The 23,963-nt window shown below is 46.8% G+C and overlaps 7 protein-coding genes across 7 annotated transcripts in view; 3 read left to right on the forward strand and 4 right to left on the reverse strand.

Annotated features, from left to right (window-relative positions):
• Nucleotides 1-427: 427 nt before the first annotated feature.
• Nucleotides 428-3,023, forward strand: GLAREA_12608 (uncharacterized protein; the record flags this gene model as incomplete). The annotated part of the gene is made up of 4 exons (XM_008083389.1): nt 428-446; nt 585-1,028; nt 1,074-2,834; nt 2,893-3,023. The coding sequence occupies 4 exons, from the start codon at nt 428-430 to the stop codon at nt 3,021-3,023; spliced, it is 2,355 nt and encodes a 784-aa protein (XP_008081580.1).
• A 575-nt stretch (nt 3,024-3,598) lies between these two features.
• On the reverse strand, nt 3,599-4,176 carry GLAREA_12609 (GatB/YqeY motif; the record flags this gene model as incomplete). Its single annotated transcript, XM_008083390.1, has 2 exons — nt 3,599-4,028; nt 4,076-4,176. 2 exons carry the CDS (start codon nt 4,174-4,176, stop codon nt 3,599-3,601), a joined length of 531 nt encoding a protein of 176 aa, XP_008081581.1.
• Nucleotides 4,177-12,468: 8,292 nt separating this feature from the next.
• GLAREA_12610 (Zn2/Cys6 DNA-binding protein) lies at nt 12,469-16,161 on the forward strand (the record flags this gene model as incomplete). Its single annotated transcript, XM_008083391.1, has 6 exons — nt 12,469-12,604; nt 12,675-13,997; nt 14,110-14,740; nt 14,787-14,849; nt 14,905-15,631; nt 15,685-16,161. 6 exons carry the CDS (start codon nt 12,469-12,471, stop codon nt 16,159-16,161), a joined length of 3,357 nt encoding a protein of 1,118 aa, XP_008081582.1.
• Nucleotides 16,162-16,414: 253 nt separating this feature from the next.
• On the forward strand, nt 16,415-16,999 carry GLAREA_12611 (BtrG-like protein; the record flags this gene model as incomplete). Its single annotated transcript, XM_008083392.1, has 1 exon — nt 16,415-16,999. One exon carries the CDS (start codon nt 16,415-16,417, stop codon nt 16,997-16,999), a length of 585 nt encoding a protein of 194 aa, XP_008081583.1.
• A 1,478-nt stretch (nt 17,000-18,477) lies between these two features.
• Nucleotides 18,478-19,701, reverse strand: GLAREA_12612 (alpha/beta-Hydrolase; the record flags this gene model as incomplete). Its single annotated transcript, XM_008083393.1, has 5 exons — nt 18,478-18,683; nt 18,778-18,886; nt 18,934-19,068; nt 19,119-19,335; nt 19,382-19,701. The coding sequence occupies 5 exons, from the start codon at nt 19,699-19,701 to the stop codon at nt 18,478-18,480; spliced, it is 987 nt and encodes a 328-aa protein (XP_008081584.1).
• Nucleotides 19,702-21,335: 1,634 nt separating this feature from the next.
• GLAREA_12613 (GroES-like protein) lies at nt 21,336-22,515 on the reverse strand (the record flags this gene model as incomplete). The annotated part of the gene is made up of 3 exons (XM_008083394.1): nt 21,336-21,539; nt 21,587-22,204; nt 22,267-22,515. The coding sequence occupies 3 exons, from the start codon at nt 22,513-22,515 to the stop codon at nt 21,336-21,338; spliced, it is 1,071 nt and encodes a 356-aa protein (XP_008081585.1).
• Nucleotides 22,516-23,418: 903 nt separating this feature from the next.
• Nucleotides 23,419-23,963, reverse strand: part of GLAREA_12614 (FAD-linked oxidoreductase) — a gene marked incomplete at both ends in the record, with an annotated part of 3,494 nt that continues 2,949 nt past the window's right edge. The window contains 2 exons of the mRNA XM_008083395.1: nt 23,419-23,597; nt 23,646-23,920. Of these exons, the coding sequence (XP_008081586.1) occupies nt 23,419-23,597; nt 23,646-23,920 (454 nt within the window). The remainder of the gene's footprint in view (nt 23,598-23,645; nt 23,921-23,963) is intronic.

Here is a 23,963-nt window from a genome sequence, read left to right on the forward strand (position 1 = left end):
TGAGGTGATGGTTGAGTCAGAAGATGCTGCCTAGATGGAATACATGAGTCGAGACGCTAGGCTTCTAAGCTAAGTCGCTCCAGTCTTTTCGCATGCCTTTCTTTCTAATATAAGGGTGTTTTAAATTGTCGCATGGTAGAATAATGCGATACCCCTTACTTAGATACTTGAGTACCTAGCTAGCTTAAGAAGGTAAAGTTCAAGCCTCACTCAGTTGGAAGTCCGTAAGTAGACATCACGTGCATTAGAGGTACTCCACATGCTTGACGCCTTAGGCATCCAAACAATTTTCCCCTCATCAACCACAAAAGAATCTTCACCGCTCAGCAGGCGGTGACGAGGATCAACGATAGGTGTACACCAAAACAATCCCCAAACCCAGAATTGTCAACTACTTGTGGTTTATTGAGTCTCTCGGATAGTCGCGATGGGGAGGAAACCAAATCGTAAGTAGACTCTTGAACACGACCTGCTTGCTTCTTCTCCACCACCAAAATGCCCAAGAAACCAACTCGTGGAGCACACCCCCTCCACCCCACCGACGTCCTCGAGTCATCTATTGCAAATGGACTAACATGCGCCAGCTATGATCCTTCGACATTTCGATAGAGGAGCAAAGTTGAGCGATAACTCAAATCGATACGAACACACCTGCAAGCGATGTGGCGAGAGATATCCAAAAGGGCGGTCCGACGCGTTAATCAACCATATCCTTAAGAAATGTAGCCGAATCAGCGCGGATGAGCGTAAGAAGGCTTTTATTGAACATGGGAATCTGCCACACGATGCTTATCTCGTACATGGGCAGCTACAGCCCGGTGGCCAGCTAGGAGATGTGCCAAATGGAGGGAACGATTGGCACGCGTTAGATGTGCTTGCGGAAGTGTCGAGGAGCATTGATCATCCTCAAAATCATCCTCGAAATGGTGGTCAACCAGGAGGTCCAAATCAGTTGCAACTGGCTGAACACTTTACACCTGATAATCCTCCTGTTAGCTTTGAGCAACGCGCAGCCCGCGAGAAGTCAAGTACGTTGGAACTCACGTATTCTAGACCTCAACTAACGCGTACAGAACTCGATCAAGCAAAACAGAACCCAAATTTGCATTCACAGGATAATCTACGAGACGATGCTATGGATATAACCTACAGTGCCATGCCGTCATTTGGTGGTGGAGAAGGAGAAAATGGTTCGCATCACGGTTTGCCAGCCTACCGCAATATGTCGCCTCATCTACACCCAGGACAATTCGTTCCCTCTCGTTCATCGTCGCCTAACTTTTCTATGGCACAACGAGCTACAACCATTGCTCAGGCAGCCGCGGCTAGTTTTGCGCCAAGTATGGTCGATCCAGATATTCTTCGAGACGAGGCTGCACTCAACGCCCGAAATCAGTCGGCAGCCGCAGAGAGGCTGTTTGCGCAACAAATTCAAGAAGCGAATGCTGCTATGACTGAGACATTTCAACCTGAACCTTCTGTGGAAGAACCCCCCGAAGCCATACCGCATAGTCCTTCTTGGGTCGAAGAACCAGAACCTGTTCATGAATCTTTCTCGGAACATCCTAGAAGTGCACAGCCTAGCGCGGAGCCGCCCCAGCAACCAGTTGAGTATCAGCTGGAACAACTTACTTATCGACCAATTGCTATGAGTGGTGAAAACAATCCGGCTCCTGCAGCATCGATGACTGGCGCTTTTAGTGCTGAATCTGGTGATGGGGCCCGTCACAATGGCAAACAAAAGGTCAGAGGCGCGTTCACTGGAGCTCGGCGAGTTGAGGTTCAAGAAGTCAGAAAGCAGGGTGCTTGTATTCGTTGCAAGATTTTGAAAAAATCTTGTTCTTTGGGAAATCCTTGCAAAGCTTGCGCCAGTGTAGACTCCGCAAGGGTATGGAAGCAGCCATGTTCTCGAAGGAGATTGGTTCAAGAAATGGATATGTTCAGTGCCGGTCTACATCATACTCTGATGACCCAGGCGATTGAGGCCGAGAAAGAACATGTTACATTCCGCTTCTCGGCTGTTCAGATAGAAGCTTCTCACCATCCAGAGGCAAATATCTTTGCTGCTTTTCCTCTTTACGAGGGATCGGCGCCTGTGGTTGGTCAGATTGATCCTAGTCTGGACAGAACCCCTTCCCAGGAAACCATCTACATGATCGATACGGACGTTATTGATATTGGTCCGAAGATTGACGCATACACCAAACAAATGAGACCCGTTTTCTTCCAAAACGAGCCCTCGAACTTCATGCGTACAACACTAGGGTTTGCAGTTGAAGTCCTTGATGGTCTCGTGGATAAAGATTCTCGATTTCTTTCTGATACTCTAGACTTGTGGTGTATGGTACATATTCTCGTCGACCACGAAGTAAAATGGGTTCTTACCAAGAAAGCCAGCACCATCACCCCACCAGCCACTGCATCAGTCAATGACCGCACCTGGCGTCTCGTGAATGCTCAACTCTCCGCAACTGTGGAGAAGAAGGCCGGTCTCCTTACGAAATCCGTCCTGCAGACCCTCGAAGTCCGTCTCCAATCACCAAAGGCGCGTCGTTCTTTTGAGCTCTTCCTAGCTGGACTCATTATCCTAAATTGTCTCGAGAAGACAACCTGGTTCTTCAATTCCTACGAAAAACCACCTCTCGAAGCAGACTGGCCACTCGAAAGAAAACCGATCTTATATGCTAATCAGGGTGAGAGCGTTACTAATATGCTTAACATGTTACTCCGAATCAAGAGCATTGCACCGAATGTCGACACGACTAATGAAGGGATTTTGAAAAGTGATTTCAATGATCATATGATGCGGTTTTTTCAGAAGGTTCGGTTGACTGGTATGTTATGACTCCCAATTACCAATGTAGATGGAGTAGGTGGGCTAATTATTTACAGAGGGACAAGTCCATCAAGCGAGGGGCAATCCTGTTTTTATTCCTTCGGATTCGAGATGTTTCGAGTTGAGATACTCGGGTAGGTTGATGAATAATGATCCGGGCGAGGAAAGTAAACCGAACCGTCGTTAGGTGCTAGGATGATACGACGGGCTGTATATATTGCTTAGGCGCTTTCTGGGGAATTAGGAGATTTCTCTTTGGGGGAGTTGGGGTGGAATAGGTACCAGAATGAGTTATGATGGTGAGGGTCAACGTGATATGGGGAGGATGTAATTGTTAGGGGAGATGTTGTAGTAATGAATGCGATGTGTTAATGAAAATAAGGGGTTTGAGCTTTTGGTGTGATTTTGTTTGAGTTGAATAGCCTCCCCTGCTCAGATAATGCATTTTATTTCGAAGATCTTGGAAGGGCCTCTAATAAAAGCCGATTTTTCACTTTTGAAGGGAGTAAAAAGTTGGTGCTTTAAATCTGATTATTTCAATCTATAAACTGGCATTGCTATAGCCACAGCAATACAAGGTATTATACCATATTTCACACAGTATTGCAACATGCTTCCTAATTCCTACATCTCTCTTTTACCACCTCTTACAATGCCAATTACACACATCCCTAGAATGGAGATATCCTTCCCAAACACCAACGCTATGCCAAACCCCTCTATCATACACACCATCCATCCCCCCTATGCTCTCCCCCCCTTTCACTTCCCGCCCAAAACCTCCCTCACAACCCCCGCCACAACCCCCTTATCCCAATTCCTCCCCTCCAACCTCTCACCCACCCCCTTCATCACCTCCCCCATCTTCGCCCCCTCCCCTAACCCCCTCACCACCTCCCCAACAACCCCTCTCACCTCCTCCTCCCCCACCACCTCCACACCCCCCACATACTCCTCCATCACCTGAATCTGCGCCCCCTCTTTCTCCACCAGATCCGCGCGTCCGGCCCCTTCGAACTCCCTCTGCGCAGCCTGCGACGCGGCGAGGTTCTTGCGGAGCAGCGCGAGCATCTGCATGTCTGTGTTTATGGGGGCGGACGTCTTGGACGCGTTGAGCGTGGAGGCGAGGAGCGCGCGGAGGACCGTCAGACGCGGCGTGTCCTTTTGCTGCATGGCGGTTTTGAGGTCTTTGCTGGAGGCTGTGAGATGGGGATTGCAAGGGGAGGGGGCAGGAAGTACCGGATTTTGAGGAGCATAGGGGGAGTGGTGGTTGTGGTTGTTGAGTAAGACTTTGGGATAAGGGTGAGCCGGGCGAGGCGGGAGGCGCGTAGGATGTTCATTTTTGCGATTGAGGTGTGAGTGTGGGGTTGGTGATCTCTTAAGGTTGAGGATGTTGTTGTTGAAATTATTTCCGGGGTCGCCAAGACTAGATGTTGATGCGGGTCCAGGGGACTTTTGTCATGTAAGTTTCTTGAACGACAATATTTTTGAATTTCAAGACTGCTCTTTCTGAAAGTAGCTTTTACTATGTTTTCAATGGAGTTATTGGGAGTTTTTGAGATCCCAGGTCATGGAAATAAAGTATGCTGATTGGGCTATTCGCTTCATTCTCACGTTTTGTAAATCATGTCGTTTTTCCATTCAGACACAATAAAAACTTCAACTCAAATCTCGGCTTTCCATAACCAGTTCAAACGGTTGACTTCTCCTCATTTTTCATGTACGTCTCTACTAGAGAACTGATTCCGACATTTATTTCAATTGGAACTTAAATATAATTAACATCATTTCCAACCATAATCAACTATTCAGATTATCTCAGATGATTTTGATATCATACATATCCCCAATTTACTATGGTTATCAAGAAACTGACTACCTATATATCTTCTAAAAACTTCCTAAGGATTTAAATTTTATTCCATTTCCATCTTCCATTTGACAATCCACTCCCCAAAAGTTACACAACACTTCCCACACCTTCCACATAGAATCCGCTTGACTCTAATGGAATCACAGATTTCTTCCACTCTAATAATCCATACTACAAAACTCATCACCTTAGAACCAACTCCAATGACTCATCCTCTTAAAACCCATCTTCCATCCCCAAACTAACCTCTCACTCCGGGCAGCCGAGTACCCAAGTCTTCAAGAAAAGTCGGTTCCGGAAAGCGGCATTAAACAGCCACTTCCTTGCAAAATAAGAATCTGAAATCAAGAACGGAGTGGTCATTTCCGTAGCCACAAGGAATTTATAGAGGTGGTGGTGACCTAAGTGAATCTATTATCAGCGTCAGGAAGGTCGGAGTTAGGCAAGAAGAGATGATTGAATGGTCTTATTTGGTTGCTTGAAAAGTATTGGAGAGTAAGGTTTAAAAGCTTCGAAAGGACAATCCTCCTCCCAAAACCTTACCTGTACCACAAGTCTCAAAATCAGTCACACTCAAATCAGAACCTCGATATACAACAGCCCACACATTTCAAGTCCTCGTGGTCCCGCCTGAGCATCAAAATGACAGGTTCGAACCAATTCATCTAAGCCATAAGCATATCTGAGACATTTTGATAGCAATGCAGTGGTAATAAATTTGGAAGCTCGCTGAAAGTAGAAGATTTCGTTGTTGGAGATCATGTGGTTGGTATTAGAGGATATGTGTGACTGTCGGGTTCATGGTAGAGAAGTATACTTCAATGGAAAATATTGATGTCTCCCAAAAAGACCAATTTCCCACCCACAGAATAGCACATTTCAACCCCTGTATTTAAAACAGAAAACCCTCTAAGAGGTAAAGAATTAATTTGTTCTAAGGGCTGGAGTACTGCAGAAATATTTTGAGGATGGAGAAGTAGTTGTAAAGTGTTATAGTGTTACTGGGATATAGAAGATATATAAATCACTTCACTTAATACCGTGGCTAACAAAACTGTAATTGTAGCATATAAACGTGTATTTTCCACTATTTCCGGATCTCATATTCTAAATACCAAAAAACCTCTTTACGTAGGTGAAATCTCGGCTCCGAGGCTCTATACTATTATCTCTAAACTGTAACTAATCCTTCATCTAATAATTACTTTAGCACGTTACATCTTTTGATATACCGAATATACTATAAAAGAAAACCTACAACAAGTATTTTAACATCCATTAAGCAGCTTACGTGAGTCTTGATTATACTCTTTGCTCGTTTCGGACGGCAGGTGACAGCAAACATGCCTTATTTAATATCATTTCACTGTCAAGAACAGTGGACTAAGAACTCTCCCTTCACGACTAGCTTCACAGACTAATCAACGAGTCTCACAATTCATTCCTGCCAGACACTCTCTCCCAACGAGTAAATCACCAACGAGAAGCCTTACTCGCCTGAATTTCGCAAAGTCCCGCTTTGTGATTTTCTCAAAACATAAAATCCAACACCTCCCAAAAGTTATTCTTCAAACCCGAATTGTCCAAAATTACTCGGAAAAATAAAACAGAGTGAAGTGGCAAAAGCCTCTACAACTCTTGAGTTGTAATTCTGTGGATGACGATATAACAACTCGCGCTTCCTAGAAGGCTCTCTAGATTTCATGAGAAAAACACATTAGGTACTGCTTATTACTGTGATATACTACAGTACTATTCTCTGAATTTTTGAAAATCTAGAAAATCGCGTCTGCGAGAAAGAAATCTGCGGACGACTGAATTCAATCAATAGAGCACAAGAAACTAGACTGTTGATCAACAAATCATGTACAAACACTTTTCGATAATTCTTCGAAATAGAGCTCGAAATGTACACACTAAATCCGGCGTTCAACATAGATCGACAATGGAAAAGCCGCAAGAGAAAATGCATCACATAATATATCTCCCTTTTATGTTTCTACACACTAACTGGGTTTCAATATCAGTCCCTGGTGTGATAACAGGTAAGTATGACAACGTTCAAGTCATCGCATCAATAAGAGTTTTTGCGAAATAAATTTGAAAAAGATTTACTAATGTAAAGATATGCAAAAAACCCCAAAATAACGAATTTCGTCCGCTTTCATTGCAACCCTTTTTCTCTTCTGAAAGGGTTACAACGTATCAAAGCAACTAATCACGTTGTTAATACGTTATATAGGAAACAAATTCCTGATTTCCTTAGGTGTAGCCCCAAGCGAGCCACCATCACATTGTCCAATTCGGAAAGCGACTGTAAAATGAGGAGGTAGGTGATTGAAGAGTGTGAAGTGATGGACACAACCCACAAACACCTGGCAGGAGTCAATCTCAACCATTACTCCAAGCGTAATCCTCCTCGATCGAGAATCCGATCTGGCAAGATTTTTGTGAAAAGAAGAGGTAGCATAAAGTAGAATATCAAACCCAGACTCTGGGCGTCAAGAAGATCAAGTGAAAAGATTCTCCATGTTTTCTTCGCACAAGAGGCTTTGGTATCAACAGAGAATTGAGTGCCAGGGAGACTTGACGGACATGGACCCAAATTGCTGCTAGAAATAGAACGTTATAGATGGGAAATTGCACAAGGACTTCCTCGTGCTCACTTCTTAATTTGTTTTCCTGAATCCGATCATGACTTTGCAAGTCAGCTTGTAAAATAGTACCCGCTCCTTCTCCTGTAGGCTCGGTCACAGAAACATGACAGAAATCGCACGACCCACCCCTTGATTCTTCAGGCCAGCGGTTAAACAATTTCCATGCTCAAGGTCAAAGCATAAGATCACCTTAGCTCCAATTGACAACTTTGCCATAGACACAAATAGTGTTTCCCGACTCTAACCGACACTCGAAGGATCAAAAACATATTCCCATCTCATGCTCGATGACGGCGAAACAGATCGGCAGTTACACTTGCAAGAGTCGTCCTGTTCAATTGAGGTAAGATACGAGTATTCGTGGGGACCCAACGCATTGGAAATGCAGACATGGGATGAACGGTGGGGTCAAAACAAAGTGTGGTAAATGAGAGGTACCACACTCTCCATCTAAACCACATGACAACATAAATGACAGAAGCTAGTACGATCGTATACTCGTTTTCCCAATATGCTGCAAGGAAAGTAGCTCGACCATAGCCTCGCATGTTGTAGGTTGTATGGCATAAAGTGTAAGCTCGTTGAAGGATTCCGTAGGGTTGCATTCAGAGAAACGTGGGAAAACGATACCGAATTTGCTCACCTGCATCCCCACGAGTTGTGACGCGGGCTAACGGAAAGATCGGTTTGTTGCAAGTCGAGCTGTCTGACTTTGCATATGAAGGGTGACCTCGCATGAGGTTGAAGTTGGTTTAATGTTGGAGTTCCATCTTGAGAAGGGTGAAACGGTAAGAGATTCCGGTTACCAGAGTTGAGAAGACCTGGATACAGTAAAGACTTAAGCGAGGTCGCCTTGCGCAATAAGAGCATTTAACCGGAGGTCTCCAGGTACATCTTGATTGCATGCACTTTACCGGGTACCGAGCACGTGTACATCGAAGTCCGGAGTACACTGAGTACATAAGTTGCTTCCGTTGTATAGGTTGGAATAAGAGATGTGGACATCAACAGACTGCTAGGACGGTAAGCAATCGGAGTATGAAGCAGATGCCATATCTAAGTAGCTGACCGAGTAACTTGACTCGATGTGCGTCACATAAGTACAGCTTTTACAGAAATAGCTCAAGTACTGATTTCTTTGCGGAAGATAAAGGGAATCTGCAAGGTTCCGTACATCTAATCAACGGGACCCATGTGTTGATCTCTGGAGATAAATGGAGAGCACCCCAGGAAACTCGATGTCACAAGTCCTTCGCTAAAGTTTGTGGGAATTGGGGCGATACATTTACCTAAGCTGGCTTGAGGCTGGCACACATCCTGAATATGATGTGCGAGGCGTCTTGAACTCTCAGTTGAGGCCATCTCTTTCAACCTAGCTTCGAGGTCTAGGAAGCTTCTACCTTGTAATTCGCCTGCTTGTTCAACAGCTCATGCAAGCACAACACCAGGTCGTGCACCAGGGTAGTATTCCAACACTTGAAGCAACCAATTTTAAGGCTAGTTCCCCTGCAATATCAATCTGTAACATGCAGTACTATCGGGATCCCCGAGTGTGATTCGATTACTTTCCATAGGGTGTGAACGGTAAAGGGAAGACACGAGGTGCGGGAAGAGAGGCTCAAAGATTGTGCCAGACTCCAACACCCCGGGTCCAATAATCGTGACTGTTCGTCTGGAAACCCTGGACATGCATCCTTGCAAAGCTGGCACTCGCAGAAAGGTTGAATACGCACGGACAAAACTGAAAACACCATGGGAAGTTGTGAGGCTTGTCGATCCGGACTTCTGCATCGCAAGGTGTCGGTAATGGAATTTAGATGATAGCTTCAGGCGGTGTTGCTCGTACTCTTAAGATCAATCTTGAAGACGGCTCAAACCAAGATCTTTTGAAATCGGATTGCAGGAACTTCTGTGCTGTAAGGCTCGTTTGGTGTTTACTGTTTGCGTTTGCACCACGGAAACAGCGACACCATTTTGGGGGCTTGGGCGTAGGGATGGTTCTTGCTGGGGGAAGGGGCCAAAAATAACTCAACTTTATTTGATGACAACTCTCCTGGGGAGTATGCATATTGAAAGCGCCAAACCAATAGCAACTCCAGGGCCCGCGAACGTAAATCCCCAATGACATTGGTGGTTGTTCAGCCAAAGTGGTTGTTAATCGACGACCGTCAGAAGAGTCGGTGACTAGGATCGAGTTATACTCCACAAACAATTGTTTAATGTTGTAATTGACAGTGGCACGCCTGTGGCTTCAGGTGGGACATTGCTGATATGCTTTTCCCAGCCAGAGGCACGCTCTCCCCTTTCCCGACACCGCTGCGCTCAGTTCTTTCGGATTCGAGCTGGCTTTGATCGATTCTGATATCAGTCTCCATGGAGATCAGCTCGACGATTCAATGACGAAATGTGGTAAATTAGGAAACAATTTCCCGTTTGTTTTCAGTTGTGGTTGATACAGGACGAGGATTGATTGACAACATGCTCCAGCCTCAGCAATTGGTGACAGCCGGAAGCATAAACAATTTGCACACTTGTAGCGAATGATATGCCCGGTCTTCCGCGGATCCAGCCTGTCACATAGCGCAGGAGCATTGCGCACATTAAAGCATTTCCTGGATATTGTGTCCCTGGTTGACGATCAAGCTGTGATAGGCGGCGTCCAGCACAGACGTCTGCGAGTATGGACGATAAGTGCGACGGTTCGACTTCTCATGGCCGTTATACCTCGATACGAGTACCTCGCATCACTCGCTGGAGCAAAAACGAGAACAAGCCAAATGGAGATTTTCTGCAGCCTCTTCGACCCATTGAGCTGCATTGGACGCTGCAGCATGGCCAATTTTGTCAACCCACGAAAATAGATCTTCGTCCACGCCAATATTGCAAGTCTCTCTCTTGCAGCAGTCCAGGTACCTTGTACCACAGCACAGCGTCATCTCGGCCGTCTAATCCATCGCATCGGTGTCGGTGCCGCGCAGTATCGAAAGCAGTTGGATGCAGAGTCGGCGATCCAAACCATCATTGGGAGGAGGTTCAGTTCCAGCTTCAAAAGGAAAAACGAATCAATTCATCTGCAAGCCCGGTTGTGACGCCATCTGCCAATTACCTCCGCCATCCACATTGTCTACTGGCTTTTGACGCGCTCAGCCAGTTCGGAATATCAGAAACCCGAATGCGATCAACAGCAGAATTGCCATCCAGAGCACCGCATGTATTGTTTTGTCCAGAAAGGTACGTCCTGATCACTGTTTTCGTCATGTTGTTTCGGAGCATCGATGTATTCGATCTGATGGTCGGTCGATTGTTGTTTCTGGTTGGAAGTCCGGCTGGCAGCGACGAATGAAGTGGGTGGAGAGGAAAATCGGCGGAAGCGTTGGTGTTGAATTTGGAAAAGATGCAGATGCAGATGCAGAAATGCAGCGAAGTGGAGTCTTTTCTCATCCGAGGTTGGGGCCATCCACGGTGGTGAGAAAGGAGTCGGGAGCGTGCAAACTCCCAACAAAGTTTCTAGTCTACCTAGGCAGCTAACTAGACACATACATTCAAACCACGGGTATCCAACCATATCTAAGTTTGGTATGTATTGCGGCTACAAAGTAATATCGACGGGGTTAGATATATACCGCATCATGCATTATACACATTTTTCTTGTATGGGCTCAGAAGCGAAGTATTACCCCCTACTTGCTCTGCTTTCTCTTCCCCACGAAGCATATCCAACTCCTGTCCATCAACAGATACCAAGCCAAGGCGTTGGCCACGGACACTTTTATTCCCCATGCCTACCGGTAGTTTGTCTTACAATGTAATGTACCGTACCTACATTGCGAGTCCTGTGCGTCATCAGACTAGAACATCTAAGAGCCCAAGTAGGAAAGTCAGAGCTGTCAGACCAGTTAGTCTCCCTACTTGGCACAATCCAATACCGGCCTTTGCACACCGGCGCCGGCTGTTGTCCTAGACATGCATTAGTTCTAGTTCTCAAGTGGATCTGAGTCTACTTCAAACCCTCAAACGGTCAACCCTCCTTTAGCAAAAAGAAGGACTACTTTGCATCTTTATGCCTTTCAAGCCATCCAGCCTCTCAAGCCCAATTGGCGATAAATCTTCATCACATCTTTTCGTTTACCCCTGCTCCTCCACCTAGCCAGTCATGCTTTGAGGTTCGCTTGTCCATTGTACCAAACGGTACACTGAGGCTGATGACCCAGCTCGACAAGGGTTAAAAAAGCTAATATTTCTTTAGATCAGATCGAATCGGAAAATCTGTATTCGAAATATCAGATTCAACATTGAAGCTTACCGTGACACTGCAGTCGACACCGTCACGTCTGTTTTCACTCTCATTACGCCTACGTACATGCAACCTCTCTGCACCATCAGCCATTATCACGCACAAACTACACCCCACATCCATTCAGTCCCAATTGGAACGTCGATCGGCCCTCCACTATCTATAGACTACCACAGGTACCCGCACTCATACAGCCTGGCCACGTTGTCTCTCCCATTCGGACCACTGGGAGCCCTTGAAGCAATCCTCGAGTTCACACCAGCTCTCAACTGTCAAGCCATTGTCTGAATTCGCTCAATCCCAGTAGAATTAGAGTGTCTGTAGATGCCAGCATCAGACGAATTAACGTTCGAGTTGACAAGCCTGGTGCATCTCCCGCCCAAGGCTTTCATGGGATGTTGATCGGGCGTGAAGATCCTTCTGCCCTACACAAGTTTTCTCATCTCTCAACGGCTGGCTTAGAAACACCCGGCGTTAACGGGAATTCCCAGTAGTCATCATTGACTGATTACAGCTCTCCTTCTTTCGACTACACATATTTTACCGAAACATACGTGCAAACATCACCACAAACTACATATACACTCACACTTCTAGCATTAAATCCGAGACAAAACGATATTGCTTTTCTTCTTATCACCTATGAACAGTTATACGCTATAGAAAGCGAGACATCCGCCTTGTTCTGAGCCCAAGCCATTGGACTATTCGTAGCGGCAACACATCACCAATTTGCCCAAGACAGTTTCACTTACGAAATCAATATCAAAGGACCACTCTTTCTGCTACTAGACCCATACTAGTCACGATGGATAGCCCGGAGTTCTCTCCCGAACCTTTCGAAGAAGACGACGTTGATTCCAAGAAGCCTGGCGAGTCGTCGACAGCCAAGAAACCAAGAACGAAAGCACTAGGCCGCACGAGAACTAAGTCAGGGTGTTTGAGTAAGTAAAACTTTGTTTGGTACTCTCCAACGATCTACCAAGAGGTCATGACTGATACCGCCGCTCATAGCATGTCGAAAACGACGAATAAAGTGTGGCGAAGAGCGACCAACATGTCACAACTGCACCAAATCCAAACGCAAATGCGAAGGATACATCAAGCAAGTAGTCTTCAAAGATCCTATCAACACTTACAAACCACCGGTATCTTCAGCGGCAACTCTGGCGGCAAAGGCGCATCAGTCCGCTGCTCGTCGCAATGCCCAGCCTCAGGAGTTGACGATCATCCAAACACCTCTTACTGCCATTCCAAAATCATCAAGCGGAAAGGCATCTAAGCAGTCTGCTAAGTCTACAGCTACATCTTCAAGGATTGTATCGGATTCTGTGCCCAAACGGAGCGGAAGTTACCAGCAGCCCTTCCAAAACAGCGCTTCCAGAGACAACTTCGCCGATGGCGGGCCGTCCTTTGCCTCCCACGAAGTCAGCGCCGACACTGTTGATCGATCTCATGTCCCAGAACCCGGATATCATCAATTCAAAAAGGACCCGACCGGCCTTCGACAAAGCGCATCACCGATCAAGCAGGAGCCTGGTGGTAGATCCACCAGAAATCCAATTCAAACTAGCCCTGAGCACCAACATTCGGTGTTTGGTGCATCTCTCACAGGTCAACAATCATTTCAAGATCACAACGACCGTTTCCCAGCGTCTTCGTTGTCGAACTTCTACCCACCTTATCAATCCACGGAATGGGTCGCAGCACAGGACAGCCGATCGGCTTCCAGCAGTGCACCCTCTCCTGCGCAAGCACAAGATCTATCGAGTCCACGAGGTGGGAGTGTAGATCAATCGCGGTCTTCAGAAGAAAGAATGCTTGCTGGAGCCGTTTGGGCAATGCGCGATAAGCAGCGTGATGCGACGATGTACTCCAATTACCAACCCGATGACCACATCGCTCCACAATCAAGCATCCAAGTCTACTCTCAGGATGAAGATATGGAAGATGACGACGAAGATCCATGGGATGTTTCTGACGATGACACGTCGGTCACTGGCTACGATGAATACGGTCGGGAGGAACATCACAACCGGCATCTTCGAGACAACGATCTTGGAGCCCAGGTTGTATTCGCTTTAAAGAGTGGCCAATCCTTTCAGGATGTTCATCCACGATCTATCATGGACTTTATCGATCGTCCAAATATGCTGGCCACGTATGTGCCGTCCTTCCAAGCTACTCCTTTGAGTGATCCGATCACAGCCAGAATCTTCTGTCACTTTGTAAACGTTACAGGACCTTGCATGTCTATGTTTGAAAGACATCCTGCAAACCCATCCTTGATCTTCCAAGGTCGACCGATACCTGCATCTCAGCAACACATATGGACTTGTAAGTATCTTTTTCCTCATGTCTGAACCAACAGCATACTTCCGTCTTTCTTGGATCTTCTAGCCTCTAAACATGCACTTTACTGTTTTGACCTCTCAACTAACCGTTATAGACACATTTCCAACTCTCGCCTTGCAGAACTCGGCGCTACTGCACGCTATGCTGGCGTTAGCGAGTCTACATATCGCGAAACTCCAAGATGGTCCCGTCACCGCTTCGTTGAAACACTACGCTATCGGCCTACGAAGAGTTGGAAAATTAATCAACCTTCCCAACAGACAAAAAGAGCCGGCAACTCTTGCGGCGGCTCTGTTGCTAGCTTTCTACGAGTGTTGGTGTGCGGATCATCAAAAATGGAGCAACCATATCCTCGGAGCGAGGCAGCTTCTGCGTGTCATTGATTTTGCGGGCATGTCAAGATACATCAAGGAAGCCAAGAGACAACGGGAACGGGAACAAAATATGTATTACCGGCAACAGCAGGCCCTAGGCCATAACCCTTATGACTCTAGATTTCAACAGCCAGCAAATCTCGGTGAAATAAATGAGGATATTGTGGGCAGGCTGATGGGCACTAGTATCCCATACAACGATTACTCGCGTGTGATGGACTCGAATTCGCAGGACGATACGTCAAATTACTCGCAGAAGGAACTTGATGACTACGAGATACAAAGAGATCTCTACTGGTGGTATTGCAAACAAGACGCCTATCAAGGTGTTCTTGGTGGAGGCAGACTTTTGTAAGAACTCACCGCGTTAATAAATGCCACTGCTAACCGATATTAGCATGGACTACAGACTCTGGGCTTTCTGTCCTCCAAGAGCTCCAATTGGCCGACTTAACGCAACGTAGGAGAGCCTATTCCGTGACCAGCATGAAGCATCTGCTAACATGTATACCCAGTTACGGAACATATGACCATCTAATGCTTCTATTTGGCCGTCTGGCCAGCTTTGCAGCTAAAGACGCAAAAAGAAAGCGTCTAGCAATAAAAGCCAACGGTGGTTGGAGACCTCCACCAGGCATGTCCGGTTCTGGCGACCAAACCAGTCAACAAGGACCACCGCCATCTCAACGAGGACCTCCACCACAAGGACCAGGCTTCCCAGGAATGGTTCCAGGCGTAACAGAAGCGCAACTCCCCATGGGCTTCTCCCAATCCACCGGCCACAACTCGGGCTCCTCCTCCCCCCACTCCTCCGGCAGCGAAGAAGTAGATCTAGGCCAACAACTCCACGATGCCCTCGAAGAATGGCAAGACATCATCAACGCCTTCTCCCTTCTCTCATCCCACTTCGGCGAGGACTTCGCAGCACTTGGCCCTGAATTCTCCGCCCCGATCCAAACACCTTTCGGCCCAGCCCTGCAATACAGAACCTATGGTATCGCGGGCATCTGGATGAACTTCTACATGGCACTCATCGCCTGTCACCGCGCTCACCCTTCCATGCCTCCAGCAGCCATGATGGCCGCCGGTATTGCCGCGCGCGAAACCGCACAGTACGCCAACGAATTGGGTCGAATCGCCGCGGGGATCTATCCAGACATGGAGACCGCCACGGCTGTGAACCCAGGTGTTGGAGCCGCGCTGATAGAAAGCGCAACACCGCTCTTCATCTCTGGCGTCCAAGTAAGCCTCCCCCCTTATGATCCCTGTTAGTCTCGCTAATTTACTGGCTGCAGTACCAATCCCCCGCCCAACGCGCCTACATCATCACCCACCTGCACACCGTCGCCCGTCTCACAGGCTGGCAAACCGCCCTCGCCATCGCTAACGGCTGCGAAACATGCTGGATCAAAACCGCCGAGATAGGACGCGGACCCCCTTACACACGTCTTGAAGACCAGATCCCCCATCTTGCGACGCCGGCGCGGCCGTTCCCGCCACAGAGCGCGGTTCGGTTGAGTAGTTTCACGCCGCAGATGCCTGGGGAGAAGGATACGACTGCCGGGCTGTCGGCGGGAGGAAGGGGGAATACGGATATTTGGAATACCGGGCGCAGGATTGATAGGGCGTTTTTGGGGAAGAGTGAACTTGAGAGGAGGGGACTGCTGAAGGAGGGCGGGAGGGTGCACTATGCGTTGGGTGTGCTGGGCGTGGAGAGCGATTTTGAGGGGTTGGGGTTGGAGGATGGGGGGGGAGGAGAGGGAGGGAGATGAGGAGGAGGAGGTGGAGGTGGAGGGGAGGTAGGTATGTGGAGTTTGGATAGGGGTAGAGAGGTAGATTAGATTATTTTAAGAGGTTATAAGGAGAAACAAGAGAATATATATCTTCAGAGTATCGAGCTACCTAGGTTGGAACTGGTTATGTCACGTGATATGGTCTGACGTCTGGTTTATCACAATGGACTCGCCTTGCAACCACGACCTCGTCACATTCGACTCCGCAACAGCTGCGGTATTATAAGATATAATGGACAGCTTCAGCGGATCTTCTTCTGCCGCAAAGATCGTCGACGATGATAACAAAAAACAAATATATTCCCCACCTACCGGCAAACCTCCCTCTGATCACAAAGCCAACCGCAATATCATGCTCGAGAAGTTCCAGGCCAATGCCAAACCATCACTCGGTCAATATACATACATACCCAAGCCATTCTTCTTCTACGGCTCTCTCACGGATCCACAGCGACTCCAAGAAGTGCTTCAGCTTCCGACACCACCAGCCCTCAAACCAGCCAGAGTAAAGTCTTACAAAATCATGCTATGGGGGCAATATCCTGCGCTCGTGGACGGACCAACTAACAGCTATGTTGATGGCATGGCTTGCGTTGTGGAGACCGAGAAGCAACAGGAGATGCTGGAGCACTATGAGACGACCGTTTATAGCGTTGAAGGCATACGGATTACGATTGAAGGGGAAGAGGTGGCTGGAAGAACTTTTATGTGGGCTGGTGACCCTACAGAGCTGATGGGAGGGACGTGGTCGTTGGAAGAGTGGGAGAATGGAGTGGAGGAGGAAATGGCGTCGCACTTTCGAGCTCTGGAAGATTGAGTGGGATGATAGGGTTATTTGAAACGAGAAGTGAGATTTGTCTGAGGCATTGACAGAATCCCTGGTGCCCACGGCTATGGGAAGAGTATCTCTACACCCAGAATATTTGTTCTGTACTAATGCCTAGTGTAGTACCATATGATCTTTTTAGGATTCGGGATTTGGGGTTGTGTCGGGAGGCTAGGTATCGTCCACGGTATCTTTATTAACTTCTCCAAAACATTCAACTTCTCCCTATTCACACTCCTGATTTCAATCCGTCCACCACACTCCAAAGATGTCGCTACGGGTGGACTTTAAATCGGTGTTGAAGCAGAGTTGTTACTCCAAGCCATCACCGCGAATTCCCAAATCTGAAGACCTTTGCCTACATGGTTGCTGCTAGTTACAAGGATAACACACTTCTAGATATCTGAAGGCCTTGTTATAAAGTTTTTCAGTATTTGTGGTAATTATCCCGAATATGGAGAATTATGCCTTTGAAGATATTTACATCTTTACTACACGAAAACATATTTGCTGTCGAAAACATATTTGTCACCGAAAGCACTTTTTTGGCTATTGGTTTGATGGTTTTTTTCTTTTTGTAGAGATAGATGATCGCTTAAAAAGTCGGCTTTCTTCCTAGATGTTCCACACATATCCACTGTGTTCTCGAGTTCGTACATCTGTGCTGGCAGGAAACTACACTAGTAGATGGTTTTTGAAGAGAACTCATGAGGAGGCGATCAGAACCATCCCATGAGAGCTCTTATCAGCACGTTCTCTCCGTAGCCATCATGAAACTTACCATTCACATAGAACTATGGGAAAAGGTGGAATGAGGGGAAGTGTGAAAACACTAGAACAAAAATCTAATTTGCAAAGGGAATTTAACATCAAGATTTTGTCAGTGACACATAGCTTATAAAGATGTAGTTGTGTAAAACTCACTACTCTAAAGCACGAATCGAAATATCGGGAAGAGCAGGAGACTTGGACATGTTACTAGATAGTTAATTGCTGTTTAGTATAATTTTCAATATTTGTAATATTTTTCCTGTACCTAGAGAGTTTTCGAAACTGTCTAACACTCAGTTTGTGCGCGTGGAATGAAGATATGCATTTTCTGCCGAAAATACAATTGTCGCCGAAATCAGCTTCTCGCTTCTTGTTTGACAACAATGATTAGGTGTGTAGAGGATTGCTGGCGAATAATTTGGTCTGCTTTTCGGCTGCTGCGAGGAAATAAAGAAAGTTATCGTTATCGTAAATTTATGAGGTTGGTAGTCTACAACCGTTAATCCCTTTCAGAGGGAAGGATGGAGATATCGTGAGGAGTATTTTGGGACGTGGGATATTGTCAAGGCGATTTCCAACTCAATTACCAGCATTTTATCCACATCCTCAAAATCACATAGTCAAAACACAACTGCACGTTAGTAGATCCAAAATCGAGAATAGGTCAATGTCACTCCACTTAAAGCAATCTATTTAATCTACCCCTCGAAAAACTCCTCACACAACCGATTCGTCTCTTCGGGCATCTCCAACATAACCCAATGCCCCGTCTCCAACTTCTTCAGCGTCAGATTCGGCGCTGATTGTTTCATTTGATTCGGAAAGTCTGCTGCTGCTGTGATGAGGTTGTCTGTGCTGATTAGGAGTGTGGGTTGTTTGAGGACTTTGTTTTCGTCGGGGATTGCTGTGGAAAGTGTCAGTTTGCGGCAATATTGAGAATCGGGGGATTATAGGGAGTTGAAGGAGGGGGAAAAGAGGGATGGAGGGATTAGGGATACCTTTATCATCTTCGGCGTTTACGTCGTGCAGCTGTGCTCTGTACCAGTTTAAGGCTGCTGTGAAACCGCCGTTTTCGGGGGAGAAGTCTTTTTGGAATTCGGATTTGTCCTGGGTGGGGTTAGATAAATCCAAAAATTCCAAAAGTACGAACGCACCTCTTCTGTGAGATAGGCGGGGTATTCGGCCATCTTCCCTCCTTCGAACCATTTTCGAGCTCCGCCTTCCGCTCCCATGTAATTCTTGATCACTTCATTATCCTTGGAATGGAAGAGCGATTCTGCTGAGGCGACCTTGAATTCGTGTTAGCTCAGGCTCATGACCTCGGATATGGTATACACACATTTTTATTCATCAACTCCGGCGCATCCTCCTCATCAAAAAACAAGAAGTAGCCAAACACGGAGTATCCCATATTCTGTTGCACCATCGAATTGACAAAATTAATCGTCTGCCGATTAAGATTGAAACTCGGATTCGAGTATCCGATATCCAGAAACACGAGTTTCGAGAATAACGTAGGGTAGTGATTGGCCATTCGTGACATTAGATACGCTCCCCTATTCTCATTAGCATCATACAAAGCACATAGTAAGTGTGACACACCAGTCGTGAGCAACACCAATAACACTCTCAATCTTCTCAAATTGTAATATCTCTTGAACATCTTGGCTCATTCCCTTGCCGGAGTAGACGTTGTAGTCTGTGGGCTTGGACGTCTTGCCATAGCCTAGAAGGGTGGGGGCAATGATTCCGTATCCTGCTTTGGAGAAATGGGAGATCTGGTGACGGTAGTGAAAGACTGAAGATGGGAAGCCGTGGAGGAAAAGAATGTATGGCTTGTTGTCTTGGGTGGGAGGGCTTTTGAAATAGGTATAGGTTAGGTCGCGGGTGGTGGTCAACTGACAGGTGGTAAGGGAGTCCATGATGTCTTTGTTGTGAGGGTTGCTTTTGGAAAATTTGGTTTGGTCTTTGATGAAGTTCTAGAACTCGTAGCGTATGCTCTCTTTTATAGAATCTCTCTGGTCGTGGTTATACGCGGACACCGGTGTGCGTACGATGTCCGTTTGGTGGATCTCACGTTCGCTTCGGAAAGAGGCACGGTTTCTTGCTTGTCCGTCAATGCTAAATAGTCCAGCAATCCCAAAAGTCCTCGAAGATCGAGTGAAAGCAGAGAGAAGTTTGAAAGGACTATTTATGTGACTCCGAGTCCGAGGTTGGTATCATTCGCTCGCAAAAGTCTACCGGAGTAGGTACCATCGGACAAGCGATTCAATGGAAAGCAGGTTTTCCTAAGTTTTCGTATTATAATTCTTTTCTGTTTCTAACAAATGCGCAGAGAAAATTCAAAGTGAGAAAAGGAAAAGTTTGTTGTTATTGTCGTCGTCGTTGCAATCGGCTTGAGAAGGGTCGTAGGGTTCAGCACGCTAGCGGGAGCTTGGTTAGCGACACTATAAACAGACGTCGTCTCGTCGACCCAAACATCAACAACAATTCTATCACAACATAGGGTCCCTTCTGACTCCTGATGTATGAATCTACTGGGTTCTCTTCTGCGGAGCGTCTTCTTATGAATAAGCTGCCCCTTCTTCGATTCGCAGTAAGGTCGAGAAGAGTGCGACCAAATCGCAGACCACTTGATACCACAGCGCCTCAAATCCGACAAACATCGAATTCAGCCATGCTGTGAGGACCCGAGAATCTGAAGATCTGGATTCGAGACGAATAGTTGTAGACCTTCCAGCTGATTCTTGCGAGCAGCCGAATGATCTACTACACGAGGAAGGTAATGGGGAATGCACCACGCCATCAGGACGACACAAACTCTCTCACACGTAGGCAATTCTTCCGGGTGATATGGAGTTTTGGACACGATATCTAATAAGTTGATGTTCGTTTGCGTTTCACATTGAAAGGGGCAGTCAAGTGACGGTCCAAGCTGCCGTCCGTCAATTGGAGCTGCGACGAGCTTCAGAAGAAGGATGGAGAAATGGACTCAAAAAATCACGGAAAACGTGATTCATGAGACCCAAAAAACGAAATTCTGATCGGTTTGAGAATGGTGACAAGATTGCGAGCATAGGTGTTGAGAGATTCAAGACACAGGCTTCTCATCTTGACATATGGGTCAGTTGACATTCACATAATTTCTTCGGTCAGTTTGGATACTTTCTCCGCGTGATACAAGATAGTCCTTTTCGCAAATATGCAGACTCAGAACTTCATAAGTGTTCCCAAGATGACCTCCTGCAAACATCACTTCGGTGTTTGTCACTCCATCTTCGAACACTTTGGCAGAAACCAATCTGAGCGCGAGCGAGTAGTCCAAATAAATCTTGCCAAGCGGCACACATCAGTTATTTGATAAGTAGAGGCCGCTCGTTGTTGGTGGTGCACAGAACTATGAAAAGGGATTTACATCCTAACATCCTGGGGTTTTGCGGAAGGAAAGTTTGAATCATTCCAAGGTTTTCCCAAACGTTTTGCTCTCATTTTCTCAAACACACTCTCACTAGTCTACTTTCGAGCTGCCTAACAGACTCCCCTACAAAGCCAAAATTCAACTGTCATATTCCCCCTCCCAGACCTTCCAAACCAATCTCTCCCCCCTAGCACCCTTTCCTTTCAAAACATCCAATGCCTTCTGCGCCCTCTCCACCATCGTCGCCCCTTCAATCGCCCGATACGGATTCGGCTTCACATCACCACTCGTCAACAGCGCCGGCATGATTTCAGCTTGCAGCTTCTCCTTGAAGAAAGCGTTCTAAGAGTCGTCAGCTAGATCAGACTCTTGCAAAGAACGTCACGCACCTCCGCCCAAAAATAAGTCCTCACCCCCCTCACACCCACACCCTCCGCCCACTCACAACACCCCTCAACGTCCATCTCATAAACCGGCCCCCCCTCCTCCCTCGCATCAACAACAATAACAGGCAACAACACAGCAACCTGCGTCCCCATCCCCACGACCCTCGAAATCGGCCTCACAGACCCATCCAGATGTCCAATCGTATCAAAAACATACCTCACCCCTATCTCCTCACGCAGCGCATCCTCAACATCAGCCGCATTGTAATCAAAACACTTCCTCGCGCCATACCCACCTAACAACTTATGATGTCCCGGCGAAGCCACAGCAATCACATTCGTATACCCATAGAACCTTAGGATCTGAAGCGCGTACATCCCCACGGAGCTCGCGCCGCCCCAGATCAGGAAGCCCGTCTGACTGTCAGCTGGGGCGTAGGACGCGGGTTTAGGCCAGGGGAGAGACAAATGCAGATCGTGTGTTAGGGTGTGGAATACCGTGACGAAGTTATCAGGCAGGGTTGCTGCTTCTTGCATGCTGATGTTCGGGGGGATACGACCTACGGATGTGGAGGGGACGAGGATGTATTCTTGGTGTGCGTGGAGTGTGAAGGTGAAGACCTTGATTTATCAACCTTCATATCAACGCAAATTTTATATCAAATCGGATCTAAGGAACTTACCCCATCGCCCACACCCACCCCCTCGACCGCCTCACCTACACCCACAACAGTCCCCGCAACGCTATCACCCAGAACCTGCGGGTGGTTGACCAATAGCCCGGATTCAGCTTGATGCATGTCGAGAGGCGTACTCGCTGTCCATTCTACACGGATCAGGACCTCATTTCCTTGTAGCGAGGGAGTGGACACGTTTAAGAGGGAGAGCGGGGCTCGGGGGGCGGTTGTGACTATGGCTTTGTGTGTTGACATTTTGGAGTGCGTGAAGTGCTGAAGAGAAGAGAGATACCAAGTTACTAAATCGAATAATGGTGTTGACTATGAACACAATCCTTTCCCCCTTATATACCCCCTCCCCATCTCACACGATTTCAAAGCAGACCCATCATTCTCACACTCTTTGCGGAAACTAACTAGAACGCCTAGACACTTGCGAAAACAATATATCAAATTGACACTTCGGACTTACTATATCGGCGGAGTAATAGTGGGACTGGGAGCTAATAGGCATCCCTGTAATACGATCCGACCAATGAGATTTTGTCGGTCTAGACGTTTAGTTTGACGAAACATATCGTTCTCCATATACTTGATTCTCACTTTTGTAGAAGAGTGACGTGGAATTTTAGTGGTTAAAAGTCTTGATTAGAACTTCTCTTTAACCAGCAACCCGAAGTCTACTTCTAAGCACACTCTCAAGCTAAACTCACTATACTCTTAGACCGTTGAAGGTCCTCCCATCCATCTCATACCCACCACACCACTTTTCCCCATCATTCCCCCACATGCATCTCTACCTCCAAATCTATACACCTCAAAAAAACCCTCTGTCTCGATCGTTGAAATCGCCCTTTTCCACACCCCTGCAAACCGAATAAAACCATCTCAGAGAAATTAAAAAAAAAACGCCAAACCTGGTTGAAAAGTTTGTATCCCGCCCACCCAACCACTTTACCCCCCATCCGATAAAACACCAACGCTAGTATGCATGCAAGTTTTGTAGTTAAGACAAAATGCCCAAGGGGATCAACACCCCACCACCAGCCTGGTGTTTTGATATGTTGAAAAAAGCCTCATTAAAAGGAAGAAATCGTAGTCGTTTTTTGTGCATGTTGAATCATTAAATCGTGGAATTGTGTATGTGATCTAGCTTATCTAAGCGGCGACGAGGGCGTTGCCGGTTCCGTTTGTGAGTGGGAGATGTTCGTTGCTTTTTGGCGCTGTGCCGTTTACGCCGTTGGTTGTGGTTGCCTCGAATGGTTTGTTGATGTTTTGGACCGTGAGACCGTCGAAGAGAGGGAAAAGGCCGTGGGATTGGTGGAAGTCATTGTGGACTTCGAAATGTTAGTAATTTAAAATAGGACTCGACAGAGCATACATACCAATGTTGACCAAATGCCACTCATTCATCATCTTCTCAATGAGTTGACGACTAGGACTTCCAGCATCATAACAATGAGCCCAATCCATTCCCAGACGATAAGCCTCGTCCTTCCAAGCCAAGAAACTGATCGTCTCAACAATAGTGGGTTGAACAATTTCTTTGCCAGGGAAGACACCCCACGTGACTGCATTAGGTCCTTCGCCTGGAGAATTGGACTTGAGATCACCAGCTTTGTTGACCGAGTAATAAGTCAACTCTGGATCCTTCTCAACCCTTGTGATAAGCTCGTCGATGAGATCCGGAGAAACAAGTAACT

Source organism: Glarea lozoyensis (genome assembly GCF_000409485.1).
Source record: "Glarea lozoyensis ATCC 20868 chromosome Unknown GLAREA19, whole genome shotgun sequence".
NCBI lineage: Eukaryota > Fungi > Ascomycota > Leotiomycetes > Helotiales > Helotiaceae > Glarea > Glarea lozoyensis.